Source organism: Diadema antillarum, unplaced genomic scaffold, assembly GCF_040938485.1.
Source record: "Diadema antillarum isolate AM-2024a unplaced genomic scaffold, OU_Dant_1.0 seq00000389_RagTag, whole genome shotgun sequence".
Classification (NCBI taxonomy): Eukaryota; Metazoa; Echinodermata; class Echinoidea; order Diadematoida; family Diadematidae; genus Diadema; species Diadema antillarum.
This window is the reverse complement of record NW_027271386.1, coordinates 325,104-345,160: the sequence shown is the minus strand read 5'-3', so window position 1 is coordinate 345,160 and position 20,057 is coordinate 325,104. Positions and strand designations below refer to the sequence as shown.

General features: G+C 37.2%; 1 protein-coding gene across 1 annotated transcript in view; it reads right to left on the bottom strand.

Annotated features, from left to right (window-relative positions):
- The window catches only part of LOC139731950 (alpha-2,8-sialyltransferase 8B-like), a 50,750-nt gene extending 37,976 nt beyond the window's left edge, over positions 1-12,774 (bottom strand). The window contains exons 1-2 of the mRNA XM_071642821.1: positions 12,638-12,774; positions 1,429-1,533 (exon numbers count right to left, since the gene is read on the bottom strand). Of these exons, the coding sequence (XP_071498922.1) occupies positions 1,429-1,533; positions 12,638-12,774 (242 nt within the window). The remainder of the gene's footprint in view (positions 1-1,428; positions 1,534-12,637) is intronic.
- Positions 12,775-20,057: the final 7,283 nt, after the last annotated feature.

Here is a 20,057-nt window from a genome sequence, read left to right as displayed (position 1 = left end):
GTCTATGCTAGAATCTTGGAAATGACAAAATGTAAAGGTTTGTTCATTCCAAAACGGAAAATGCAAAAGGAGCAAAGAGAATATCCATGCGATGTCTGTGGTAATGCAAGCACTTTGAATGAATGCGGGAAAATTCGGCGAAGGTTTTACTGACGTCATACATGGACCAATATAAGAGCAGTAGACGACGTGTCATAGCTAAAACACAAATAGTATGTACATTCATTGCTATATACTGAAAAGAAGTGAAATTACTTAATTGAATTACCCAAATGTGATATTCATCGAAAGGAAAGGTGGCACAGAACACTACTATATCAATACCCAGCTTAAAAACAATTACTGGAAAGGCATACGTAAGATTTTAGAATGCAAGCGCCATGGCATTTTCGAGTTTGAAGAGGCAGTCTACCAATGGTGAATGTGCATGGTCTGCACGATATGAATGGTAGGCCCTTAATAAACTTAGGTTACTACTGAAATGAACTGAATTGAACATGAACAGCAAGCCAACCTGGGCGGCAGTACGGCTAAATACATAACTCAAATAAGCAATGCCAAGCGAATGCTGACAATGGCTTTTGCAGATCGTGGTATTCGAAGCGGGCAAATGCATGAGAGACATAAGCAATGTACCTTCTACAATGTTCTATTTGAAAGATTTTCGTTACTGTTGATGTTTTTATGCATATCAATCATACGTCAAATCATTAGATTAACTTTGCATCGATTGGTATGACATTTATCCCGGCTAAAGATCACTAAAACGCTTACAAAGGATTACATCTTTGAACTGATGTGCATTGCCTATACACGACGTGGTCTGATTTTATTTGCTGATTCCATTCAGTGACTTCACAAAATATCAAGCATGTTCGGCGAGTTCGGTATAGATGTCGATCATAGAAGGAATTGTATTCCCCTCTCTTTATGATGCACGGATCTTTGCCATGAGGTCGGGAATCGAACATACTATTTGCAAATTCATGACAAATTATTGATGTTTAATATGTTTGAATGGACAGTTTTAATATTCGCCACGCATCTCTATAACAATGTAATGCTGCGTCTAATGTTTCCGGTGGCCATGGCAATCACCTTTCAGGCCACCGTTGACACAACGGAACGGATGTGAGACAACGCGATGAGACTCCCGGTGCTGATGAGAAACCGAGAAAGCCGTAGTAAAACAGGGAAAACGCAACATACGTGGCGGCAAGTATACTAGTAAAGCATATTGATACGACTGTCTGAGACCCCGTTTACAGTGCGGGGCTGGGTCGAGCCGCGGTCGAGGCGCGGCCGAGCCCAGCCTCAATTGCGAGGCCTGGCCCCGCAATTTTGCCCGTTTACGTAATAGCCCATCACTGATCTTGAAGTACTATAGGCAAAGAAACGATCGTGTGTTTTTGTTTGCTGTGATCATACCTGTTGGCTGGTTTGGGCTCTGCTTCTTTTTCTCTGTGTGTTTCACCAGTTTTATTCTTGGTGTTGGTTTTCTCCGCTTGATGCGGGATAGGTCTAGCCCGTATCCTGGACACAAGAACAGTTGAAGAGATAAAGAGCGTGACAAAAATAAGAACAAAAGGAATTGCAGACCTTCATAGTGGCAAGTCGGAAAACATATTCTTCTAAGATATCAGTAGGCCTGTACGTTCATTATGAAAACGAGCACAGAAGGTCCATGGAAGGCCTGAATGGAAATCCTAAAATGAACAGAACAAAAGAAAAAAAAAAGACCAGCTGGTAAACGATGGAACGACGAAAGTCGCATGAAAGATAAAGAAAAACAGAAAAGATAGTAAAAATGCACACATTGTTGTAATTTCACAAGAAATCAGAATCAAATTTATTTACACCTTATTTCCTGATCTTGCGTGCTACTAATCGAAACCCATAAGCTAGCCACATACATTGTCTAGGTTTTTTTTTTCTTTAGCTTCATCAGTGATACCCATTTGCCATTAGCATCATTCGCATCATTAGTGTCACTGCACACTCACCAGTGCCAGTGGTGTCAAAAGTGTGCCATAATGTCACTTACGTCATTACTTACCGGTGTCCATAGTTTGATCCGTGTGATTAGAATAATTAGTGTTGTTTTGATATCCTCACCAGTGTGACTAGCCATTATAGTGTATTAAGTCAAATCATTGTCTTCAGTGAAAGTCATTAATCACTGGTTTCATAAGGGTCTCTAGTTAAATCAGTGTCATTGTTATTATTAATGTCTTCAGTTTCACTATTACAGGGTATTCAGTGTCACCGAAGCCTTTAATAGCAATGGATACAGTACCTTTTTTTTTTGTTTCAAACAATATCTTATTTCGATTCGCTCATTCATTCTTGATTTCAGTTGAATATTCAGTTATTCTTGCTAGCTGCGTGACATTTCAAATATATCAAAAATATTACAAAGTAGGACCCTAAGTTTTAGGACTGTCATTGTGTCAAATTTCTACTCATTATGCTGTACACAAACAGTGCACAGTAACTGGAATCTCGGCAATGATGATTAAATGATACAATCAATTCTTGATAATGGGCCAACAAACCTGTATTTTAATAATTAAGTACAATATCCAATAAAAAATCTACCCATTAACTGTATTCATATATAGGTACTACTCGTCACAGCAGTAATTATCAAATAACGAAATCAACTATTGATAAGGGGTCAACAAAAAGCCTGTACATATACCTATGTGCACACCCTCATTATATACAAAAGATATACATGATGTACATGATCTGGGTAATGTCTGTATACCTATAAAACACTACACCTCCATCGCTCACCTGAATCACCTCATCAACACTTCACACTCTAGGCATATCCCAGGTATATCTCACTCCAGCACAGATACAAGCGCATATTAAGGCACACCCACACACACACAAAAAAAAAAAAAAAAAAAAAATGGGGGCTATAGATTTTTAGTATAGAAACCCCGTGTTATTATCTATTATTAATCGATCCATTTTCTGCCGTGCAAGGCCAACGCACCTCGTTTTATTGCTAATTTCGTTTTCTCTTCTTCTCGACCTGCGTTTTAATACCTACATGACTGAATAGATTGCAAATTTAAATTTTGCATCTGGAGTAAAATGAAAACTTGACAACACAATTTCCAAACCTGAGTAAACCTTCCCACAATCAAAAAACAGATGTTCATAGATCTCAACCTCAAATTGTCAAAATGAACACCGATTACCTCCTGAAAAACCAAAAGGAATATAACTTACCTTCAGTATAAACCATACAAAAGTTAATATTGAAGATTACGCAGTGTCACAGCAGCAGTATGCAGTGAAGAGACATAAGAGTTCTAATTCTATTTCATCGCTATTTCTCGTGTATATATTGCTCAGATGTATTCTGAATGTAACTTGTGTACTGTGATAACTCATAGTGACAATAGGTGGTAGCCTTGGAGTGGGAATGAAGTTAGCTTTTGCAATAACATTGGCTTGAAAAGCTAACCAGAAAGCCAAGCTGGTCAGTGGTATACCTCTCGAACGCCAGCGTGATAGGATCACACAGCTCGAACCTCGTACTTTTCAAAATTCTTCTTACCCAGTTTAAACAGTTCAAAGCCTCCAATTGGTAAGCTAAACATTTCATTTTATTTTACAGTAACTTGTTGAGTGTGAAACTAGCAAACTGACAGTATTGTTTTCATTTTCAACTGCACAATGTGTGGCATAGAATTTAATGTTTGAAGAGTTTGGCATAGAGTTTAAGCATTCTACTTCTTGGATTTCTTCGTCATCAGAGTTAACATTCAATACATATTCTAGTGTCTTGATACATATAACTACAGTGTACATTAGAGTGACTCTGACATTTTTAAGATGAAGCATGCTATTTGGTTTGTAATATTCGATAGGGACATTTTGCTTGTAAACACAAATAACTTTTGATGTAACTGTAGAGTATATTGGTTATGGGTGGCAATTCTGTATGTGTGTGATTTGGGTCATTTTGGTAGTTTGGTAACAGAATTAGACTGATATATTTTCAACTGAAATAAGCAGTTAACAAGCATAAAGGAAGTCATGAAATAGTATTTTTGTAGCTGTATTCTTGCTAACTTTACACATCTCTAATCATTATATTCGCACTTGTAAACTAGTCTTTTAGAATTAGTCACTCTCGTTACATTTATATCTTTGTTCTCAAACTTATCATGTGCTTTATCTGTTTGTTTCATTCTAGTATATTATCTACTGTTGTACTGTCGTAACGTTCATCTGCTGTTCTTTGCGACTGTTATACGGCTTTTGATGAACTGCTTCGGAAGTGATGAACGCAATAAATGATTCGTTTTGCGAAGTTTGTTCCATAGACAAGTTCGACAGTTGAATCAATTTCTTTTGGAGTGTTTTGTCTTCTTCGAACTCGACCGAAACTCCTCACCTTATAGCGAATCTCGTGAAGTGAGGCAGCCACACGCAGGTTACAAACAAGAGTAGACTTCCAAGGCCTTAGAATAATCTAATGTTTATTTCCTCAAAATACCTAAACCAACTAAATTGATATACAGTAATGGCTGATATTTCAATTTCATCCCTCATCAATGCTTTATGAAAAGGGTCTAATTTTATATCCTTTATAAATTATGATTTATTGTATTCTGAAAATAAAATTCGATTTGTAATCTAGTATCCTCCATAATCAATTTTCTCTTTCGTGTACCCTGGGTATGATTCCATGATGAAGGTAAAGCTAAAAATATTTCATACATTTTACCAATAATTTCTTTATGAAATCCCCTCTCACCTTAAATTTCCATTTAAATCTACGAAATGATGAACTTTATATACATTCCTATGGAATAAATCTTTATCATATATTGTATATCCATCAATCAAGATCAATATATTATCAAAAATTAATTTTTGAATTATCTTTCAAAATCAAACTCCTACTTTCCACCCCAACCTGCAGCATATGATTATAAAATTCCGGTGGTATAGAGTTAACTTCAACAACCGTTTATAATGCGCATTTGCACTTGTAATGCGCCATTTAGTGACAAATTCAGAGGCACAGAGGGACATATAGAGTGAATTACATACAGGTTGTCAATATCAAAGTGAGAAGGACAAGGCAGAGATAGAAATATATACAAACAAACCAACAAATATTCAGCCAAAACAAGCTGCAAACAGGCATAACATCAGATCCTTTTAAAAATTTTTATGGATTCTGCTGATTGATGAGTGGAAAAGTACTCCAGACAGACTGTACGAAAAGCCTTTCTCCGAGAGTTGTGATTGTTCTTTGGACTGGTAATAAAATTGTTTACTTAATACAAGAGTGGAGATTTCCGCCAGGAGTATATTCTGAGACAATTTTGTTTTGCAAATATCTTTAATCCTAGGTACTGCTTTTATCAATTTCGGGTATTTCATTTTCAACAATGGCGCAGTGGCAAATAAACATCTGAACACACACAATTAGACATAATCAGCACGGCATTGTAATCAAGGAAAACACTGTGAAGTAAAATGCAATAGAATAATGTTGTGACTTTGAAAATTGATTAGAAATGGAGAGAAGTGGTATATAAAAGGCAGGACTTGTCGTTTGCACTATCCGCATTTCATGCGTGGAGCAGGATTTTAAACTGTATATCCTTTTGGACACTGGTAACAAATGAGGACTTTTAAGAAGTGGAGTGATGATTGTAATGCGAGACGTTCCGGAGCCGAGCGGTAGAATTTTGAGCACGTAGTTAGTTTGGCAAGTTAGCAAGATGAAGCCTTGAATAATGTGCCAACTATGTCATAATTCATTGGTGGCACTGGTAGCATCATCGCCAAAGTGAGTCAAGTTACTTTATCGGCATATTCTGAAACAGTATTGTCCTCGGTGTTTGCAGTGAAATTAGTGTCGTGGGTTTCATCGATCTTACCAATGCAGTTACAATGTTTTATCATTATTACAACATGTCTCATAACAATATCTAGCCACAATAAGGTTTTCATGACAGTAACATATCTATGACGTCATCTAGGCGCCATTTTGTGATTTTCGGACCTTGTCACATGATCGATCATAACTTCATAACTAGATGTCATTTCTGCATCATTTTCGGTGGACATAAAGTTCAGGTCACGCTCTATCTTACTTTTTAACGCTAGTTACCCAGGTCTTCATTACGCGCGCCTACGCGCGCGTCAAAATTTTAAAAGGCTCAAAACGACTTCCCAATGGGAAATCTCGAAGTTTCAGACAATTTTAAGCGTTTCAAACATTTTCTCGCGTGCGCGTCCGTCCGCGCAATTTCACGCGCAGAGGGCGTAACCAACATGAAAATGCAATTTTTTTGACTGATTTGGATTCCTGATACTTTGAGTAACAATATCCACTGATTTCCGATCGATGTTGACCTATAACAAAGGAATGCACTGGCGTCAAAGTTGAAATTCCGCGCGCGCGTCTTTCTGCAAATATAGTGAAAAAACATGTCTTTGTTTATTTCGCCATAGCTCTTTAAATCGTCCGTTGACCCGATATTTCTATTGCATATTACAAAAGCATATGAATTGTAAATAACATTCCTAGTATCAATATTGCCAGGAAAACGCGATGAAGTGATCATATCGTCATTTTGAATAAAAAAAGTGGAATTGATTTTTTTGAGGTACTGTTTCTGACATTCATTTGCTCGTATCTCTGTTGTTTAAGCTCAATATTATCCCAAATTCACATATGTTGTCCTTTAAACATTTGCCTTTCAAGTCCATGTCATGGTTTTGAAATTTGATGACGTCATCATACTTTAAATTGTGATTAAAAGTAAAGATGCAAAATCGGACAAGTTTACGTGTTATGTCTATGGGAGGTGATTTTTTTTAAAAGCATGCATTGACTTAACAACGTTTAAGCACCTTTATCTCAGCTGATTTTGCTTCATTTCCTCTGAAACTTTAGTATGTTGTAGCTGAGACAATAAGCTGCAGTAATCATGCATTTTATTCTTTGAAATCTCCTCATCAGATTGACAATTTTGCAGTTTAAAACTGAAAATGAAAATGGAATGTGGACAAAACGATTCCTCATGTATCTTTCATATACATAAGTTTACGTTCCCCATATTTTCTCGTCGAGACGTATGGCCGAGTGGTTAAAGGCGCCGTCTCAGAGACGTGAGGTTGCGGGTTCGAACCCCACAAGATCACGAAACAATTTTTTTTTATTTTACTTTTTTTTCTTCAATTTGTATTATATATTCGTCCATGTAGAAATCACGTTCGTATATAAACGCACCTATACACACACACAGACACACACACACGCCATATCCCTCTTTTTTGTGTGTTGGAGACCACATTGCTTCGACTGCAGCAACATTTTGCAGGTTGACTTTGTCAAACCGATCATAGTATGTAATGACGACGACTGAGGTGTTGTACTTTGAACAATTGTCTTTCAAGACGATTTGTTATTATTTGTTATTCTTTTTCTTCTTCTTCTTCTTCTTCTTCTTATTATTATTAATAACATCATTATCATTGATAATTTATTTGCCATTCAACGTAAAATACAAATAGATAATCATAATTATTACATATGATATAAAGAAAAAAAATGTGATGATTCTAGGTGCCAACCGCTGGTTGCCAGGGGAGGAAAATGCAAACTTAATCGCCGAGGCTCGAGGCTTTCATCCCCAACCAGCGCATGAACCAAGAATCAGCTATATCAGTGTAAAACAGTTACACACAATGTCAAATAATACATTATTACACACACACACAATATGTATTCAATTACAGATAAATACAAATGAAAATAAGCCTGCAAAAATAGAATCACTCACTTAAAATATTGTAGTGCACGGATTATAATATCATTTTAGGCTGTAAACATGACTGCAAAATCAACATCTATATGATATAACAGCACCTCTTTTTTATTTGTAAATAGCAGACATGATGTGAAACAACAACACCAATTCCAACACGATTCCATTTGGATTGGGTAATGGAGGCCACGGAAGTTTAACATGTTTAATGAAGGGGCTATGGAGGATTTGTTTTTGTACAATGTGTGTCCATTGATGAAGAATGATACATTCGCTAAAAAAAAAAAGTAGTGCTAATGTAATCGATCTTATCAGTGTAGTTCATATCATCATTGTTATTAGTGTCAATATTAACAGGTACCATCAGTGTCATATAGGTCATTAGTGTCACCGATGTTTTAAGTGTATTAAAAGTGTCACTAAAGACACTTACACTTGCTTTTGCCATTATTGTCATCAGTGTCGTTAGTGTTTTATTATGTGTTGTATATGTATTAGGGTTGTATGTTATAGTATTCATGAGGGTCATTCTTGCCAGTGTTATTAAAGGGATCGTATAGTTTTGGTTAAGGCCAAACTTCAGATTTCTAACATTTTTTGGTGAGGTAACAAGAAACCTCTCATGAAATGTGAAAGAGCATGTGTTTCCAAAAGGAATACACCATTCATTTGATGAAAATTGGTCTTGAAAAGGCCGAGATATCCAAAACAGAGGGATCCTAATAAAAGGTGGGACCCACCTTTTATTACGGTCGCTTTGTTTTACTTTGTTTATGGATGTCTCAGCCATTCCAAAATCAACTTTCTTCAAATTAACTTTAAATACCTCTTAGAATGGTATGTTCTGTGCTATTTCATGAGCGATTTCTTGGCATCTCACAAAAAGTTAAAAGCCCATGCAATTTTTATCTCCACCAATACTATACCATCCCTTCAATTTCATAAGTGGCGTTAGTGTCGTCAGTGTAAATTTGTATTCCCTATCTATGACTGTGATTCCTGTAAGCTTGGTGAAAATCTCGCCATTCAAGGGCGCTAATTTGGTTTGATTGGTAGCGCGTCTGCCTCTCAAACCGAATGATCCGGGTGCGATTCCTAAACTAAGCTGACGCAATGTTTTGTGTAATCATACTGTCTCTCCTGTATAAGAGACATAAAATGGAGGTCTCGTGTGTGAGTTTGTCACGACTCACACGTAAAAGAACCCGGTAAACACGGTCCACCTATACCTACGTAAACTACAGGTATATAGAAAAACACTAAACGGTTGAATGATGCCAAACGAGAAATGCCATTCCATGGCCGCTTGACGAATGATTCTTACTCTCTCTCTCTCTCCCTCTCTTTTTTTCTTCTTTGTTGCCGTGGAAAATGATACTTGTTGATAAACATGAAGGCACAACACTTTAGCTCCATTTTCATACCTTCCTCATAGATAAAATCGTTTTGGAGATATCAAACAAAAATATCTACTTCACATTATGGAACCTTTGCTTTTTCGCAAGTTGCAGAAGACCGGGCCATTGCCATTTATTTTTATATTCGTGGATGTGATACGTACGCAGCTAAATTCATAGATGTATTTGATAACATTTTCAGCAAGTGGATTATGTACGCAGATACATTTATAACATTCACAGACGTATTTGATAAGAATCAAATTGATTGCAGCCAAATGGTAGTCTTCATGTGGGTAAAGTTCATCAATAACGTCAAACGTCATCATTATATCTAAAGGGTTCTACCGCCAGGCAAGAAATTTGCTTTTGCATTTCGCCAGCTGCAGCATTCATTATTAGTGGTAACATCCATTAATGCGAAATAAACGACTGACTTGAAAAAAAAAGGATAACATTTAAAATTGTGCAATCTTTTGCCGAGTTGGCACTTTGTAACGCTGCGCTGCTCCATTTTTTAAAAATAAATAACAGAGTTGTTCTGAGCTAAGGTATGTGAGAGATGCCTTACTGAATCGTGAACTGAGATTGTGCAATAGTCTGAGCAATGTTGATAATTATCATCGCTCAGTGCGATGCTGTATTATGATAGCTACCTTCACTTTGGGTGATATCGCAACTTTTGGGCTTCGATAGGAGCCTGTTATGAGTGCAAAAAAGAAAAAGAAACCCTATTCTGCATCACATATTCCTGAAACTCTACGTAAAGAGATCTGATATATTAAAACAAAATACCTAATTATTATATATGACAAACTATTTTTTTTTTCCGGTCTCAATAAACTTATTCAACTTGTATTATTTATTGACTACTGATCAGAGGTAACTTCAGCAGTAAACAGAGCAAAACTAGATAAAGCAGCAGGGATAGATGGCTTTATTGCTGAGGTAGTAAAAAATAAAGTTTCTATTCAGTTCCTGCATGCTTTATACTCTTTTTGTTTTGAACATGGTATTTCCCCTCAGATATGGCAAAAAGGTATTATTCATCCAATTCTTAAACCTGGTATGGATGAACGTGAACCTTTAAGTTACAGAGGTATCACATTGATATCTGTGATTTGTAAGATTTATTGTGATATCTTAAAAGAAAGATTGATTAATTTCCTTGAAAAAGAACGTGTTATTAATGAGGAACAGAACGGGTTTCGAAAGAAAAGGAGTTGTCTTGAGCATTTATATAGCCTCTACTCTATAATTGAAAACAGAAAGCTGTGTAAAAAAGATACTTTTGTTTGCTTTATTGATGCAAAAAATGCATTTGACCGTGTTAACAGGATTTTGTTATGGTACAAGCTGAGGTATATTGGTGTTCATGGCAAGTTCTATAACTCCATAAAGGCTCTTTATCAAGATGCCAAATGTACTGTAAATGTGAACGGTAACTTTACTGATTTTTTTTTAATGTGGATCTAGGGGTAAAACAAGGTTGTCTTTTGTCCCCAGTCCTGTTTAATATTTTCATTAATGATATAGTTGATAGTGTGAGGCTGTGTAACAGATGTATCCAGGTGTTAGATACAAACATTGATATGCTTATGTATGCAGATGACATTGTGGTAATTGCTGACAATGAAAATGATCTTCAGTTGAAGCTTGATAGTATATGTTTGTGGGCTCAGAAGTGGAGGATCGAATTTAATACTGTAAAAACTCAAATTGTACATTTCAGGAGAAAAGCCCAAGCGAAAACCACATCTTTATTTCATTGTAATGGTTAAAAGCTTGATATTGTTGACTCATACAAATATCTTGGATTGTGGTTTGATGAATTTTTAAGTTTACAAAAAGGAACCAAGATATTGGCTCAATCTGCAACTAGAGCCCTTGGAGTGGTTATTAGTAAATTTAAATTGATCGGTGGTTCTCTGTTTATGACGTATAAAAAATTGTGTTTATGATGCTATGATTTTGCCCATATTGCAATATGCAAACGGTATTTGGGGCTTAGAAGAATATTCAGCCATTAATAGTGTTTTTTATAGAGCATGTCGTTTCTACCTTGGAGTGGGGAAATATACCCCTAATGATGCAGTTATGGGTGATATGGGTTGGGATCCCCCTTTTCAATTGCTAGGCTTTGGTGTAACCTGAGTAAGTATAATAGTGACCGTTACCCTGGAAAAATTTTCTTGTGGTCAAAGTCCCTGGCAAATAATGGTATTAAGAATTGGTGTTATAAGGTTAAACAATTATTTGCAAAATTGCAGTGTATGCATGTTGAACCATTGGCTGAGCTTGTTAGTACACATAATTTTGTGAGCACCGTATCCAAAGCATGTAAATTATTTGTTGAAAATAAGTGGAAATGTTCACTGTTTGATGATAAAAGGAGAGTTCCCCAATCCAGAAACAAACTCAGAACATATCGTAATTTTAAACATTCTATGAATACTTCTAATTATGTTATGCAGTGTCAGAATAGATCTAACAGGCGAGCATTAGCTCTGTTTAGAAGTGGTTGTGCCCCTATTGCCCTTGAAACCGGACGTTATAAAAATGTCCCACACGATGAAAGATTTTGTATAATCTGTATTTCTGGTGATGTAGAAGATGAGTTTCATTGTTTTATGATTTGTTCGGCATATGATGATTTCAGATCACAATTATTCAGTATTATATCAGAAAGAGATCCCACCTTCCCTCAGTTACCTATTTACCAACAATTCCTTTTTTTTAATGTCATCAGAGTCACTGTGCTGTCAAGTAGCCAGTTTTGCCAACCTTATTTTAACGTGCCGTAACAATTTATTATATTCCCACAGCTGAATATCTTTTATGTATTATTTAGCCCACCATATTCTCTCTTTTGTTATGTTAAATTATTTTTTATTGTCTGTATGTCTTACATGATTCATTTATATATTTTGTATTATTTATAATGTTTGATGTACACATGTATCACTCATAGGCCTTTTTAGGCCGGCCGTCCGTGTGACGGGTGTGATTCTTAAAGAATAAACTACTACTACTACTACTGATATAACAAAATAACTGACATAAAGAACAAATTGTCTTGGTCCAAAGGATTTCGTTATACTGGGTTTCCACGGTAGCTCAGGTCAATATTGCCATTGATGTCTGGTGACCTTCCAATATTAGTAGAATAACACGCTCTTTGTTGGAACAACGGGTGAAGTAACATAGAAAAGCAGCACCAAGGCATGCCTTAGATGCATTATTGCATCAACTTGTTAAAGGTACATTCTTTCTTGAAAGGTTTGCTATATTGAACAGTCAGTGCGATACAGAAATCTGGTGAAACACGTCTGCAATCCTAACTTGAGACTACGGGGAAATCCAGATATAAGCGCTGTCATGTCGGCATTGTATTTCACCGACGCCCGACATGCTAAAACTAACCTGCTTCCACTGACCACTTGTGTAGTAGGGGACACATTCATTTCCAGTAAGTACCAGACCAAGCTGAGCAGAACCATCGCATTGATGAACATAAACATGAATAAGCGCCTCCGCCCTGACTCTCCTTGTTTCGCCATTGGGAGATCATTAACGGCGGAGGGTACCCATAGGCCTATCGGATACTGCGGGAGTGGGATGGCGGATATGATTCCGACAGTTCTGCAGTTCCCCTCCGGGTGCGAAATGAAAGATTACCTGCGCGCCAGCCAGTCAGGTCTGTAGTATTATTGCTCAGGCGGATGCTATAGGATGGTACATTGATCGCTACCGTGTTCGCCCGAGAATCAAACCGCTCGGGTAAGAAAGAAGCTACACATTTTGTGTTCTTATCTCTCTAGTCATATGCAGAATGTAGTGTCCGTCGGATAGGATGGGAAAATGAAGCAAAACTCGCTTACCACAAAATGTTCTCAAACCACGTCTCGCCAAAAAAAAAACAACAAAAAAAAAAAAAAACAAGAAAAAAACCAACAAACACGTGCAAACAATTCATTACATTATCGCTCGGTTCGTCAGTTTATGACCATAGTAATACGCGTAATGCAAACCAAAAGGGCGGTGAGTTGGCTCAGTCGGTAGCGCGTCTGCCTCACGATCCTACGGGCCCTGGTTCGAGCCCGAGTCTGGACTGAGCAACATTGTGTATAAGCATACCGTCGCCTCTATAGCAAGAGGCAAAACACTCTGTCCCTCGGATAGGACATAAAATGGAGGTAACGTGTATGAGAGAGTAACAACTCTCAACAACTCCCGCTTCATTCATTCATCGCAAAGAGCAGGGGGTTTATAACCCGGTGAAGTGGTCCCACTGGCACCTCACATCCAGCTGGACCCCATGGAAGACCAGCTTAACGTAGCTGAATATGAGCTATCCAGCCATCTTCTCAGATGGAAATGAACAAACAAACAAACAACCTATATGTGACCATGCACCTCAAAACGAACATAAAGTCGCACACCATCGAACCAGAACGCTTTCTATCAGCGAGGTGTGTGCGGAACAATGAAAATGTAGCATACTTGGCCTATATATTATTGTCATACGGTCCCCCGTCTAGGATGCCAAGAAAAATCAGATATACTTGATTTTCCCATTTGTTATTCTATCACAGCGGGAACTTGCGTCATTCTCACTCAAAGATTGAATTAGCCTTGAAATTTGAGACAAAAAAAATCCTTTTGTAAAGATTTAAAGTGAAAACATAGTTCTAGAATACCCAATGAATATCTTGTTATTATACAGCGTTATTTCACATATTTCCCAGGCATACGTGTACATTCTTGGAGCGAAATTTAACAGTTCTACAGGCGTACCAGAGCTATGTTTTACCTTTAAGAATATGTAAATGATTCTCAGACTTTAGCAATGTAGAGAAAAAATCCAATCATCCGGAATATTGCGCCTATCTTCTATTATTTCTTTTTTGTTAAAGACAAAGCAGTACTCGTACGATTTCAGAAACTGTTGAATTTCACTCGAAAATGGAGACATATGCAAATAAGAAATGTAGGAGATATAGCTGTGATAGCGATTTTAGTTGGGTAATGACGAAAATGCAAAATATTACCCAGAAAGATAAGTTGGAAGTATTGGAGTGTCAGAGCATTGCTATTAAGTGATGTTTTATATTATTCGATCTATTCGATTATACAACCTAATAAAACCAAATACTAGTAGTATTCATCCGAGCATTGACCTACTACACACATGGACTAGAAACGAAGGTCTTTCTTTGATCCCATCATCACCGGCGCCCCTCGATTATCTGCATCTTAATGAGTACATTCGGGAGCTTGGATAATGACGATTGTACAATCGTGCTGCATTATCCACGTTGTCACTGACAAAAGAACCATTTCCCTCATTGCGGTCCCATTTTGCTGAGGTGCCTTTTCAGACTCAACTGCCTTTGACTAAACACCGATAAAAGGGAGCAGCAAACCCGCAAACATGACAGTTTTCCTGTCACAAAAACTGAATTACTGAAGTGGACACTTGTGGTCAAGCATGTAACATGGCTTAATGATAGGACATACTTGTCATCTACGATTACTGTCCATGTTTACTCTGGAACAATCTGCGAAAAATGGGGAAATTTAGAGTACAAATCACAACCAACCTGTCAAAATAATTACTTTCTCTTGTAAAGTACGCGCATTTCGCAAATGAAATTACTTGAGCGATAATTTCCAAATGCACACTACAACTGCACATGCATTTTTCTTGATTTAAGAGAATTACTATCTTCTGCGCATGTAGTTCTTAGATTTCTCAAAGCTAGGTCTCGCTTTTATCCAAGGCTGGTCGTCGGCAATGATGATAAGATCAAAGCAGGAAAGCACGCTTATAGAATGCTTTTGTGACGTTTTTGACAGAAACAGGTGCATGTGCGTGCGCCCCCTTTACGGAATTCCTGGATCCGCCCCTGTAGCATGCATTGATCTATAACAAGGTCGATGGATCACCCCATCGTACCTAAATTTATATTCATCTTTTGCATTTTGTAAATATTATTTGTCAGGTCATTTATCTTTTACACCGTCCTGATTGCGAGCTCTCCTTGATATAAAGATTAAAGGAAACCAAAACTCAAAGATAGATATGGATTGAGTGAATGCAGCAACATTAATAGAACACATTAGTAAAAGTTTGAGGAAAATCGGACAATAGATGCAAAAGTCATGAATTTCTGAAGTATAATTGGTGTTGGAATTGTTGGGTGAGGAGAATACTAGAGTTTATGACGTCATGTGTGGACAACAATATAAGGAAAATATAGAAGGAATTCTACAAAAATTCATTTTTCATGAAAACTACACATGCTATCAACTTTAAGACTGACATATGTTAAGGGTAGTAATTATTCCCCTGCTTTCTGAAAGCTGTTAGTCATGTGCTCTTTCGTTATGCTAGAAAAGTGAAAGTATGTCAAATTTTCTTTTAAATAATTGTTGACCACACATTATAGTGGGGCAGATATGTGAAAAAGATGCTCACATCCGGCGGAAAGTATGAAATTTTGCATATACGGGTATTTTGAGGCGCTGATTTCAAAAATTGCCGGATTCAAGAGATCTGACCACGGGGTCGGCCGCCATTTTGAATTCCAATATGGCCGCCGTCAAAGATCCCTATCTTCAGTTCTGAATGACATTAGCCATTGGAATTTGATATATAAAAGCATGGTGATATGATGACTTCAATAACAGACTTATTTGATATGTCTGACAAGCTGCACGGCAGCCAATTTGAATTTTTATACATATTTGCCTTGTTGGAGTGTTGAAAATCTCTATCTCGGGTTTGTAAATTAGGCTACCTGATTGAGCGCGCGTTTGTAACTGATAGAGTGCGCGCTGATGTATTTACATTGTGACGTCAGTGAAAGGTGCATTATACTTCCTTTTTGCTGCACTTTTTGACATGCCCGTGAATGTTAGTCGTGATGTTTGTCTTCGTAGCCACATTGGAATTCAAAATAGCAGGCATTGCGTTTGTCAGACACATCACATCAGTTAATATTTTAACTCAGTATGCTGAAATACTTGTTTACACCTAATTTCAGGGTCACTCACCACTTAGAAATCGAGATAGGGATTTTGAATATTTCGTCGAGGCGGCCATATTGGAATTCAAAATGGCGGCTATTCGATGTTTGTCAGACACTCCGAATCAATCTGTCATCAAATTCAATGTGTCAAAACGCTCATGTGTACCAAATTTTGGTGCCACAGGTCATTCAGAACTGAAGATAGGGATCTTTGAATTTGTTTTGTGATGGCGGCCATATTGGAATTCAAAATGGCGGCCGACCCCGTGGTCAGATCTCTTGGATCCGGCAATATTTGAAATCAGCGCCCCAAAATATCCCTATATGCAAAATTTCATACTTTCCGCCGGATGTGAGCATTTCGACCAATTTTTGTTACATATCTGCCCTACTATTATGTGTTTAAGCGTTTCCATGACATGCGCGCGTCCAATGCTCATTGCTACTGAATCGGGTCCTGGGTATGTGGATAGATTAAGTGAAAGCAGATTGCATTACATTAGTAGAACAATTCACTTCGTACTGACTTTTTAATCGGGCAAATCTTTAAACTAGAAATGTCGCTTTGGCGACTGGTATGCCTCCACCATAATGCATGGTTCTCCTAATAGGTCTATAGGACAATGTCTTGACAATGTGTGATGACAGTTTCACATGATTGGCAAAATATCAAAATGACAGGCTTGTCACAAATATGTTGAATGTTCACTTTCCTTGAACTTGGTTTAATTGGATGAATGGCTAAATTGTCTAAGAGTGCAGGTATTTTGGGGGATTTGAGGATTTTTACTTGACTTTTGACCCCTAAGTTTATGCATTGAGTAATGCTGGAGGTATGGAAAAAAAAGGTGTAATTTCAGTATCAAATGGTAAAATATTAGCATGTAAACCTGGCCTTTGACCCTTTACATTTGACATATGACCCTACAGTTCCCAAGAGAATCACTGTCAGGTAGAACATGCCCCCCCCCCAAAAAAAGTACTACATTTCATGATACCTTGAGTCACAATCGACATATGGCACTTTCACTTGACCTTTGACATTTGACCTTTTGGCAAGAAAGTTCCCACAGAATCTCTATTTGGTAACACACGTAAATAGCACGTTTCAAGGAAAATCCAGCAGGCATCGCATAAATATGAGGGAAGTAGTGACATGTTGAGGAGTTGACCTTGACCTTTGACCCCCTGACTTTTGACCCATCACCCCCCAAATTCCCAAGTGATACTAAGTTCCATAAAGATACCTTGAACCATTCCTTTGCGAGATGTGGAGAAAAACGTGAAATTTCAATATTTTGACTTGACCTTCGACCTTTGACCTCATAATCCAAAACTCTCTCTGGAGAATTTTTATTTGGTACTACATCTATACACTAAATTTCAAGAAAATACCTTCAGACATTGCGTAGATATGGGGGAAATAGTGAAATTTCGAGCACTTGACCTTGACCTTGAGCATGTGCACCCAAAAGTTGATAGGCACAACTTCGCTCACTCTTACATATAAATGCCAAGTTTCATTAGGATACCTCAACCAGTTTTTAATTATGCTGTCCACAAAATTGATTACGGACTGAAGGACGGACGGACGGACACCCCGATGCATAACGCCTCCGGCATCACTTCGTGGCGGAGTCATAAAACTACTACCCAATACAATAAATGTATGTCAAATTGTGGTTTTATGCGGTTCAAGTAACCACTGGTAATGCCCCTGTCACACTTTGCCGGATAAGGCAAACGCATGGAAAACGAAGATCGATTTTTGGCATCCGTTGACATATGTTCAAATGCGTTTCACGTCCTTTTTATCATTTGGATGGACATTGATTTTATCTTCCGCTGATTTCCGTCAGAGCGGCAAGAAAACTTTGTGCGGGCCTAAAGTTTTTCCTCGCCAAAAACGGTTCGCGCGATCCGACCCTTGTCCTATAGTTGCACGTTTTCTCCTGTATCTGTACTGTACTTTGTCGTTTTCCATGCGTTTCTATCCGCTAGGCCTCCTGTAAAAGCCGTTGCTGCAAGAGATGGAACGGATAAAACGACTAAGTATACACAGCACATCGCACGCATAACAACGGCATAGCCACATGACAATTGCCGGGGAAAACGCATGTAGTTACCGATGACAAACGGATAGGACGGTTATAACTGATAAGTTATATAAACAGGAAATGAAGCTAATGTTTGACGAATATATACCAGGGCCATTCTCAGATTAAGTGTTCAATTCCATGTGAGTAAAACCGAAAAATGAACCACAAAGTAATACATTCAAAGATGTGTTTTCGGTAACTTCAAAACCGGTCAAATACGAAACAAAAAGTGGAACATTCTAAATGATGGCCATTCATTGAGTAAAAATGAATTGAAATAGAGCATCATATATGATTTTTGATCACCAATCAGATACGTTACCGCAAATTTACATGTTGTAATGGACTTCTAACATTGAATTAAATTTATTGTTTTGATCCAATTTCTGTTCAGGAAAAGACATCTGTCCCCCCTAAAGATATTGGGTTTTTTTCAAGAGGTAAAGATGTTGTCATCCCTTGCTATTGGTAGAAAGTACTTCTGTGTGGTAGGTTGCAGTATGTTTTTTGCTGAAATGAAATATAACCTTAAGATTCACTTTGTATTTTTAGCAAATTTCGCTTACAAATAAAGTTTCGAATCCCACAAATCATGCCAAGGGAACGATCCGATCTGGACTTTCCACAGGAAACAAATATGAATTGCTTTCCTGGGGAAATAACTATTGAAAAACATCGAATCACCTTTGGTAACGTATCTGGTAATATATAAGTAATAATTTTAGTTGTGTATAAATTAATAGATATCACCTGTTTAATTATTTACCTCATGAATTGATGTAAAAATGAATGATGTAAGCCCAAATTAACCATTTTAAACATTGTACGTAATATTTAAACTATGAAATGTAGTGGAAAAGAGCCCTAAATGTGAAAGCTGAATTCTTCATTCACAGAATATTCTAATCTTCCGTCTGAATGTATTTATCCATCTGACTATAAATATTCATTAAGTTTTGATGGATAACGCAAACAAGGTTTAAAAAATATATTTTTGCAGGCACTTCGAAGGAAATAGGTACAGTCTCTATGAAGTCTATATGCTAAACAGTTGTTTGACCTATGGTAACGTATTTGGCTCATCCCTTTTAATGAAAATGAATAAATAATTGTTCAACTTATCAATGAATCTTTAGTAGTTCTTCATATGTTGAAAAACACTAGAATAAATATGCAACAGAACACTGAAACTTTTCTCGGAAGCGTTTCATAAACTACTTTTTACTCTTTCAAAGTTTGGTAACGTATCTGGCGTACCGTAAATGAATCTGTCGGTGGATTTACAAAGCAATTTCTACTGAATATTCTTCATTTGAACATAACTTTAATTTTTTATGGAAGCGTCATTCTATGCAGAATTGTTTTATGAACACTTTGTTTTACATAACTTTATTTGTCACCGTGGGTGCCCTGAATTATACGTAACGTATCTGCTAAATCTGAAAAGCAAAAAAACTGATATGCTGAATCTTAGCTTCGTCTTGTGAAATAAACGTTCAAAGTTTTTGCATAGAATATGAAAGTGGCTGGGTTTTATAGAATAGAACTTTGGAGTTTATGAGCACACAACGATTTATTTGTAAAAACACTTACAATTTCTTTTCAGCATTTTGATTATGTGGTAACGGATATATCTGTCGGAAAACTTGGCATTAAGTTGTGAGACACTGAAACAGAAAGAAAAATCATGTGGAAGTGTTGCTCTTTTTC